Source organism: Alexandromys fortis, unplaced genomic scaffold (genome assembly GCF_014885135.2).
Source record: "Alexandromys fortis isolate MF-2015 unplaced genomic scaffold, M_Fortis_MF-2015_v1.1 scaffold_2_1_26212458, whole genome shotgun sequence".
Taxonomy (NCBI): Eukaryota; Metazoa; Chordata; class Mammalia; order Rodentia; family Cricetidae; genus Alexandromys; species Alexandromys fortis.
Genome location: NW_026067930.1, coordinates 15,008,378 through 15,018,645, shown reverse-complemented (window position 1 = coordinate 15,018,645; position 10,268 = coordinate 15,008,378). Strand labels below are relative to the sequence as shown.

Below are 10,268 nucleotides of genomic sequence, written 5' to 3'. Positions count from 1 at the left end.
ATTTTAAAATTTTCTAAAATTGTCTTTATTGAGCTATATATTTTTCTCTGCTTCCTTCCCTTTCTACCCCATTTCTCATGATCCCCACGTTCCCAATTTACTCAGGAGATCTTTTTCTACTTCCCATGTAGATTAGATGCCTCTTTTGTTTTTATGTTGTAGACTTCTTTATATAGCCTCATGGTTCCCAAAAAGATAGCCCAAGTGGGGTATAAAGTGCAGTTATTAAGCATGCTCTATTTATTTATTTACTGTTGTGCGTGTGCATATATATTCAGGCATACATGGGTGTGGTGCACATGTCTGCATGTGGAGGTCTGAGTTGATATCATGTGTCTTCCTTAATCCCTCTTCCCGTTACATATATATGAGGCAGGTCTCTTGCTTACCCTGGAACGCTAGGCCATGAGAACCTCTAGGTCCAGGTTCAGGCAGACTCTTGGCATGTCTCATCCATGTTATCCTGTGGAATGGCAGCTCCCTTTCAGAACCATGTTCATGGAGAAACAAGTTATGATATTTGAGTCTTAGGAGTTTGTCACATCCGTAGTCATCAGAGAAATGCAAATCAAAACAATTCTGAGATTCTATCTTACACCTGTAAGAATGGCCAAGATCAAAAACACTGATGACAACTTACACTGGAGAGGTTGTGGGGAAAAGGGAACACTCCTCATTGCTGGTGGGAGTGCAAGCTGGTACAGCCCCTTTGGATATCAGTGTGGCAATTTCCCAGAAAATTAGGAAATAACCTTCCCAGAAATACCACTTTTGGGTATATATCCAAAGGATGCTCAATCGTGCCACAAGGACATGTGCTCAACTATGTTCATAGCAGCATTGTTTGTCATAGCCAGAACCTGGAAACAACCTAAATGCCCCTCAACTGAAGAATGGATAAGGAAAATGTGGTACATTTACACAATGGAGTACTACACAGCAGAAAAGAAATAATGACATCTTGAAATTTGTCGGCAAAGGGATGGATTTAGGAAACATCATTTTGAGTGAGGTAACCCAGACCCAGGAAGACAATTATCAAATGCACTCACAAGTGTTTTTTTTTTTTTTTTTTTTTTTTTTTTTTTTTAACAAAACCAGCCTACAAATTACAATCCCAGAGAACCTAGACGACAGTGAGGACCTTAAGACATACATAGATCTAATCTACATGGGAAGTAGAAAAAGACAAGATCTTCTGAGTAAATAGGGAGCATGGGGACCTTGGGGGAGGGTAGAAGGGGAGGAGAGAGGCAGGGAGGAGAGCAGAGAAAAATGTAGAGCTATAAAAATAAAGTTAAAAAAAAGTTTGTCACTAAACCTTTATAACCCCCCTCCCTTCCTCCACCCCTCCTGCCTCCCAAATAAGGAAAAAGACAATCTTAAGGCTAGCAGCCCGTTTGTGTTGGCGTCTGGGACTAGAAGATGGCAAACCTCAGAACACAGCATATAGCAGATAGGACATGAACTGAGTCTACTACTGGGCTGTCAATGTTCCTTACAGGCCTACCTATCTCTCACCCCTACCCCCCCCCCCCCCAGCCATCTGTCACCTTCCAGGTAGGGTTCCTTACAGGGTGTCAGTCTTTGAATCACAAACAGGGCAACTCAGTACTGGCAATATTATTTTACTGAAGACCTGGAATTGCACAAATAGTTCTTTAGAACATAAAAGGATTTATCCATCACAGTTACACTGAGTATTTAGAAGAGGCAAGTATAAAACAGTTCTGCTTCTACATGATACAAATTCCATATAATAGCATGATTTCAACAGTATATTAGAGCCGAGTCATCTTCCCTAGAACGGCTGATGATTCCTACAGGGGAGGGAACAATGCGAGTTGCATGAGTAGTCAAGTTTCTTTCCGTTCCCAAGTTCACTTTAGTTACAGGAAGCTAATGAGGCCAGTCCTGTCACTGGAGCAGAAGTCACAGGACTGTTCGGAACTCATCGAAAATGAAGTTAGGCACATGTGCTTCGGCCACCTGGAATAGAAAGCAGGAGTTAAATTATTCATAGCATTTGAGCTAAAAAAAAATCACAATTTCACATATGACAATTCAAGAAGTGAGATATCTGTTGTAATAAGGTGAGGTGCTGACTCACACAGGTAAACTAGGAAACAGCTCTTTCATGGTTGGTGTCTTGGTGTCTCCTTATTGTGTACCACTAATACAACACTTGAGGGGAGACCACTGCCTCCAAACTATAGGCTTGGCTCTTGAGAACACTGATCTAGAAATACACATCTGAGACACAATGAGGAGAAATCTGGGGCCAGCGGGAAGGAATGTGAAGGTCTTGAAAGGCCTGCATTCCTTAACTTTTTAGAAGGAGGAGGCAGGGGTGGAGTGGGAGATGGAACAGGTGATCTCTGTGAGCCTTGAAAAACATTGCTGAATTCCTCTCTCATGAAGCTAACTGCTAAGCAGAGAACATGCAGTAAATGTGGACAGCACAAAAATCCCGAGAAACTAATACCAATGTTTAAATTTGTATTCTGGCTGTGGTGGTGGCCCTCGCCTTTAATCCTAGTACTCGGGAGGTGGAGGCAGAATTCTGTGAGTTCAAGACTAGCCTGATCTACAAAACATGCTCCAAGACAGCCTGTCTCAAAAGAACAAACAAAAATGGTATTCTTACAGTCCACACTCATTCAAAATCGGGATCATGTAACATTTTAAGCATATTTTATTGAAGATACTTTAATAGAGGTTAGTAAAAAAAAGGGGGGGTGCTCAGAAGCAAGATATCCAATGATGGTTACAGTTCATTATGGAAGGATGGATGGACCTTGTAATCTGTAAGCTCTGAAAATGTATCCATACCCTTGAACATATATTGGTGGACATTTGCACATTTTATGTATTGTATATGTTAATCTTTAGCAGGTAAATTCCTAGCAGCAGAATTTCTGGGACTAGGATAAATATATCATCAGAGTTTAAAAAGATAGATAAAGCTGAATTCCCCTCAAAGGCGGGGGTTGCTACACTGCCATCCACATCGTGGAGAATGAACCTTTCCAAGCACAGAGCCCAACATTTTCCTTGTCGCCAATCTAGGTTAGCTTGCACCTTGGATATAAGGTCACACCTTTTCTAAATGTTTACTTTAAAACACGTCCTGTTAATGTCCTTTACCTATCTCTCTACTGAACAGGTGATCTTTATTGAGTTGAATGAGAACATTAAAAATTAAGGAAATGTCCACATTTTTGATTTATAGGATTTATTCCTATCCATCTCTTATTTTTTTCAGAGGCATTGGACAGAATTTAATCTGGCATAAATTAGACATCTTTTATGTGTTACGATGAGAAAGTTGTGTTGGTACACATTTATCTAAATGTCTTCTAACTTACCTGCTTCTGCCATTGGTTTTAACAACATGGGTGCCATTTTGTGCCCAAACTGTGAGTGTCCCAAGCCACCACATAACTGTGGCCTGTTTCTCTCCCGATGTGAGGTGCCACTTTGTCCTGTGCACAGTTACATGCAAAGAATGTGCACTGGCCCCGCTGGTCTCTTACCAGCACCACACCACTTCCGTTTCTGTAATTCTAGGCATTAATATCTGGATTGTAATAATGTTTTCTGAAGTCCTTTATAAAAAGTCATAACATTTAAAAAAGCAAGTTAAAGATTAACTGGGGCTTTGATTATAATTACATAAATCTATAAAACTAGGTATCCCACCCAAATGTATAATTTGAAGTCCCCTCATCTGAAACACAGATGTTCAAATCTTAAGATTTTGAGAAGTTTAAGCATGAGGTTAATTGAGAAAAGGGTTCTCACAAGCAAGATATATCTAACTATTTTTCTAGTGTCTATTATTTTAAAGAGTACATTTATATTTTTAAAAGGCATGCCAGATTCCTTGGAGCTGAAGTTACAGGCAGTTTTGAGCTGGCTAATGTGGGTATGGGGAATTGAACTCAGGTCCTCTGCAAGAACAGTATGTGCTCTTAACCTCTGAGCCATTGTTCCAATCTCTAGTAGTAGTCTTAATTATACTATTTCTTTCTTTCCTCTTTTTTCTTTTTCTTTTTTTTTTTTTTTTTTTTTTTTTGAGACAGGGTTTCTCTCTAGCTTTGGAGCCTGTCCTAGAACTCACTAAGTAGACAGGTTGGCCTTGAACTCAGAGAGCCTGCCTCTGCCTCCTGGCAAGCACCACCACTGCTCGGCCATGAATTATACAATTTCTTTCATACTTCTGTGAATGGAACCTTTTTCTGATTTTAAGTGATTTCATTTTGCCCACTTATTATTTAAGTAGGTTATTGAACTTATTTTTATTTGTTTTTTGAGACAAGATCTCAGTATATAAACCTTGGCTGGCCTGGAACTTGCTATATAGACCAGGCTGATTTCAAATTCATCGATTTCTACCCGCCTCTGCCTCAAAAGTGCTGGGATTAAATGTGTGCCACTCCCCCCAACTTTTATTCACCTTTGAATTTTTTTCAGTACTGGTGTTGAACCCAGGGCTTGCTCTACCAACGATCTGAGCTCATTTAGAAAGTTTCCCCATGAGTCTATGAGGCTCTCATTACATTCTTAGTAGGCAGCACTTGCTTTATTTCTTCCAGATCTGTCATACTCAGTTTTCCATCATCTATCATCTACACGATGAGAACAGGTAGTGTCACGTGGCTTTTCCAGCCCGACAAGACTGCTGCTGTCCTTTCACTAAGTACTGCATGCTCATGGAGATGCTCGTCCATCGGCTTTGGCTGTTGTTGTGAGAAAGTGCCTTCCACTAAGAGACTTTTCCACACATATTACTTATGCACACAGCCGCTGAATGCCTCTAGAGGTCAGAGGACATCCTGCGGGGACCAGATTTCTCTTTCTGCCATCTGGGTTCTGGGACTCAGACGGTCAGGTTTAGTAGCAAGCGCCTCTACCTGACAATCCCATTTTTTAACTACCAATGTTTAAAAAAGGGGAAACCATTTTTTCAGCATTTGTTATAGGTCTTTACATTTCTTAAATCAAGCTTTGTGTTTAAACTTCCCAAGGGTGACATTATTTAGGGGGGCAAAGAAGGACTTTGCTAGAAGGTAAAAAGCACTTCTTCATTTCTGGAAGCAGTGGCCATATACAGCTGTGGCTGTGGCCTGGACTTAGGTGCTGGGCCCTAGGCTGTTAGGGAGAAACAGAACAGAGCACCCATGGCCATTTCTTTCCCTGACCCTTGCTTGTTCATCTCACTGAGTGGGCCCTGAAGAGGGTCAGGAGTGAGGAGGGCACAGACGCCCTTCACTATGCAGGGAAGAGCCACGATGGAGAGCAAGGCACAGCAGTGGGAGGGGCCGAGGGGTGTCTGCTGAAGAGGGACACGTGGTCATCACTGTCACCCTCTGGTCTCTGTGGCTTACCCTGCGGGGGAGCTTTGTGTACCGGACATAATCCTCCAGGAACAGAAGGGCACCCACAGCATCTGCAGGCATTTCAGGCATCTTCTGGCTGTAAAAGAAGTCTGGGTCAGTCAGCTGCTTTGTATGTTAACAGGCCCTTACTCGACTAAGGAGCAGCATGCCAAATCTCTAACAAACCCATAGGGCACCCCTTGATTCCCATGAAATAATTATCCTACTCTTATTTAGGAATCAACCTTGCAGAAAACAACCTAGCCATGAGCTGGTGCGATGGGTAAAAGCACCTGCCATCAAGTGTGATGATGGCTTGAGTCCTGTCCCCAGAATCCACCTGAGGAAGAGAACTGGCTCCCTGAAGGTTGTCTTCTGACCTCCACATGCACACACATTAATAAACGTAATTGAATAAAAAAGTCCAAACCCTAACCTTGTCGTGGGCTTACAAAATGGCCCTGCAGTCTGTTTACACCCTTCTTCATGTCTTTCGCACTCCGTGACTCAATGCCTGGCGGGCTCCCGTACTTTCCCATCCTTTATAATCTTTTAGCCACATTTGTTTTGCGCACTCATTTGAAAGTAAATGACTAGCCAGGACAATTCCATCCACTCTGGAGGCTGTTGCAGGGGAACTGTACATTTAATAACTACCTGGGCTATAGACTAAATCCAGGGACAGGTTGGGAAACAGTGAGACAATGTCTCCAGAGTAAAAGGAGGACAGGGTGTGGCCTAGCTTTAGAGTGCTTGCCTGCACATATGAGATCCTAGCATAGCAGAACAGAAACAGATGGTAATCTGTTAACTTTACACTGTAACAAGACAGAAATGTTTGAGCTAGGCTGACCCTTTCAGGCAGCAGAGAAGGAAGCTCAAGTTGCAGGAGCCTAAAGCCATGGCTTTCATTTTTTCCTAGCCTAGAAAATCCCCAATTGAAGAGAAGGGAGCAAAGAACTAGAAGAAATTGAAGGTTTATATGTCTTGTTATACGTGACAGACTGGCCTTGACACTGAGGAAGCACTCCTCTTTAGTGTGGGAATCCATGTCTTGGTGATAGGCACACCGAGGTGTCTGATTCCCCTTTGAGTGAGTGGGGCCATATTTGAATGGTGCTCACACTGAGGAATACGACTCCCCTTTGGTGACTGGAGCCATGTCTTGGTGACGGTCACACTGAGAAGTTGAGTAGGGCCTTGTCTTAGTGGCGGTCCAGTAGGAGTGCAGGGCTCGCTGGGCTCTGAGCTGAAGCCAACATGGCAGAGTCACAGGTAAGCACTTTCTTTCTAATAGCAAGAAATCTGATAATGTCTACTAATCTCCATCAAGATCCAGTTTTACAATATCCCTGCCAGTACAGGAACTATGGAAAATTCCATGGCAGGGTGGCCAAGGATAAGCACTGGAGGTGACTGCTCCAGACATGGGGAGATGCCCTGACTTGTACATAGGAGAAGCAGCTACTCCCCGTCTGCCAGGACAGCAATGGGAGGGATTTGTCACGGGAGGTTGGTGACACTAAAGCCCACTGTTTCTGATTGGTCCTCTGTACCTTGTGCACTGCTCCATTGTGGAGCGAATAAACTGGCCGGTCAGGGCCAGGAACTGCTCGGTGTACCGGGAATGAAACTGCTTCAGCAGAGTGAGCAGTCCCAGGACGAGCGGTGGCCAGTCTACGGGGTCGGCAGGTTTCCGGCAGACCATGCCTGTGAGGAAGAAAGATACGACGCCCAGTGAGCGCCTTGCTTCTGACAATGTTCGCCAAATAGCAGCCCTCATCAATGTCACCATGGCTGGCAGGAGATTATTCTGAGGAAACAGGAATTCTGGGCCACCCCTTAAACTAGCTGCGAGGTTCGTGGAACATCCTAATGTCTGAAGGGTTTAATTTTTATCATCATTGTTTATTTTGTTCTACACTATTAATGCCCTCTGTGGTAGACTTGAGATGTACATTCATGTGAATGAGAACACAAAACTCACCATAACTTGACTAGAGCTAATGGCAGTATGGCATTCGAGATACCCAGAAGCACCTTACTAAGTACAATCAGTTAACATTCTGGTTAAAATGTTTTCAAAAAACAATATTGAACATAAAGGTAAGAAATGAATCTGCTCAAGTCAGGACAGTGGAAGAAGGAAGACTGGGGTGGCCTGGATGCCACTGCCTGGCTTTCTCACTGGGGACTTCTGCTGTCGGGATGGCTATGCTAAGCAGGAGAGTTTAGGGCCTTCACAAGGAAAAATGGAGATGTTAGAAGACGCACACCGCCTGCCTTCAAGGCTATAAAGTTACACTCAACAGTACGGGCCTGAAGACAGACTTATCAGTGCATCAGGACAGAGGCCTGAAACAGTCTGACCTTCAGACAATCCATTGACTTTCCACAAATATAGCCAACAAGTTACTGGAGAAAGAGAAATTTTGTCAAAACATGATACTGAATTGGATAGCCTCATGGAGGGGCTGAGGATGATGAACCTGACCCCACCTTACACCAGATGCAAACAATAACTTGATGGTTCATAAGTCTTAGTGTGAGAGATTAAACTACAGTTACTAAAAAATGAACAGGTAAACCAAAGTCTGTGAGGGAATATTCAATAGCCACAGGGACCGCTGAGAGACGAGCATTTCTCAGTCTGGAGACGAAGCTTCCCACTAACAGGGATGGTCATTAGCTGGTGTGCCCAATGTGAGCAGAAGGGATCAGCACCTGTGAGCACTTGGCGGGAAGAGGCCAAGTTGGAATCCAATCAACACGGTGCCCTCCCTTACGCAGCAATTACTGACCAAAGGCACTGTGCGTGGCAGCAGGTAGAATAGGAACTGGCAGAGGAACAATGCCTAGGACCAGTGAATGTTTCTGAATGAGAGGATTAAAAAACCCAGAGACTCCACAGTTTACTTTAAAAACATTTTAGGACCTAGGAAGGAAAACAAGGAAGAGACACAGATTAAAGTGTTTAAGAAAACAGTAACACAGATTTGTGGAAATGTCCTTACAGGGCTAGTGACGGAAAGGCTGTAGAGCTCGGCTCTGAGAGCACTTTTTAAACCAACTAGACACGCAGTGGATGAAAAGATTACACTTGGTCAGATGCAAAGACTGGAGACAGAGGAAGGACCTGGGAATCTCCTGGGCAACCTAGCAATGCTCACAGTAAACCGATAAACAACAGAAAAATCAGTTATATTACCAGCCGGGACACCTACAGCAGAAGCCTTGGGTATGTGCTGTCTGTAGCAAACATTCTCACATGTAACCATGTGTACAGTGTAGTCTGAGATACTCACTTATTCCGGTAGCCAGCAGCACATGGATACTCACAGGAACAAACATGAACATAAAAAAGTTCCTTTCACACCATAATCAGCTATTCATGTATTGAATGAGGAGACCCAGGTAAAGAAGTTGCACATCTGTAAGAGGTGGGCGTGCTCAGCTGGCTTGGAACCCACTGTGCACATCCCATCAACGGTATTATGTGGCAGTGGCGCAATGGCACTGTTTAATCCATGTGCCCTTGGTTACGAAAGCCTGATGTCCGACGTGGCATTATATTCAGAACGCTGTCCTCACACACTCACCTACTGCTTGTTTATTACAGAGCAAAACCTTGGCATCATACCTAGATTTTTGTTATACTGAAGCTTTGGCAACTGAGCAATCAAGAAGAGAAAGTTGACGATCGGGAAGTAGGGTAAGCGCTTCGTTGTTATGTAAATCTGGAAGAGAAAGACAGAGAGATGGACGGTTTCTTCATATTACAGAGTATCACAGAATACGTTTCAAACAAAAAGCTCTGCTGTCGGGGCAGTTTGCTCTTCTGACGGCCTCCCATAGGAGGAGTTCCATCATTTGCTGCCTCTGGAGATTTACTTCCTAAGGCCACAGGTAAATACAGGCACCTACACACTTTACTCCTTTCCTTACAGACTGGAGTTCCTCCCCCAATCCTATTATTATCACTTCTAAAAGGAGGGGCAAGAGGTGACGAGTAAGGATGATAGGGACAGCAAAATCAAGAGCAGTGAAGGTGTGGGGCTGGAAAGATGGCTCAGCTAACGATGAGGACTCTTCAGAGGACTCAGGTTCAGTTCCCAGCACTAACATAGTAGCACACAACTGTCCTTAACTCCAGGTCCCGGGGATCTGACATCGTCTTCTGGTCTCCTTGGGCATCAGGCAGACACACGGTGTGCTTACACGCAAGTGGGCAAATCTTTAAAAAGAAAGAGTAGTAAAGAGACGCAGGGCAAGGGAGGGAGCCTGAGACAAAAGGAAGAGGGAAAAGATCCAGGCAGCAGAGAGCAGAAAGTGACAGCAGATGCTGAGGAAGAAAGCAAAGCCTCCTTTGTCATATGCTTCCCACAGGCAGTCCCCTCCCCAGTGAACATGGCAGAAAAGTCAGGGCAGACAAAGCCATGCCACCCCTCAGCAGGCCTCCAGTCCACAGAAGACAGGGCAGCACCCTGGTTCAGAGCCCAGGCTCTTTCACTGGCCAGCTCCCCCATTAGTGCAGAGGCCCAGGGTAGCCCTTGATCCCCGCAAGCCTCAGGCTCCTCACTAAGGCTGGCCTGTTTCCCGGGGCTGCTCCACAAAGCACTCTGATGTCAACCACCCTTTACATTCATCATCGGCGGTTTATTTTGTGACAGGGTTTTATTAATACGATTTAAAATCTTCGAAAGTAACCAGGGTGGCCCTCTAAAATGGACATGTTTCTGCATCAACACATACAAACACTCAAACATAGGAAATACATCGCAAGTGCAGGCAGCTGATGTCAGCTGAGGACAGGCGCCGCCATATGAGATCTAGCACTGACTCATGAGAGACCCTGTATCTCCCAATGGGTTCTGGAGCTCGGAGTTG

At 44.2% G+C, this 10,268-nt stretch overlaps 1 protein-coding gene across 2 annotated transcripts in view; it reads right to left on the bottom strand.

Moving 5' to 3' along the window:
• Positions 1–1,612: 1,612 nt before the first annotated feature.
• Washc5 (WASH complex subunit 5) overlaps positions 1,613–10,268 on the bottom strand; it is a 40,718-nt gene continuing 32,062 nt past the window's right edge. Inside the window, exons 26-29 of one of the 2 annotated variants that reach the window (XM_050145356.1) lie at positions 9,022–9,118; positions 6,938–7,091; positions 5,391–5,478; positions 1,613–1,989 (exon numbers count right to left, since the gene is read on the bottom strand). In XM_050145356.1, the coding sequence (XP_050001313.1) occupies positions 1,933–1,989; positions 5,391–5,478; positions 6,938–7,091; positions 9,022–9,118 (396 nt within the window). In that variant the 3' untranslated portion in view covers positions 1,613–1,932. Of the gene's footprint in view, positions 1,990–5,390; positions 5,479–5,505; positions 6,631–6,937; positions 7,092–9,021; positions 9,119–10,268 lie in introns of those variants that run through there. The other variant, XM_050145355.1, reaches the window with a different exon arrangement.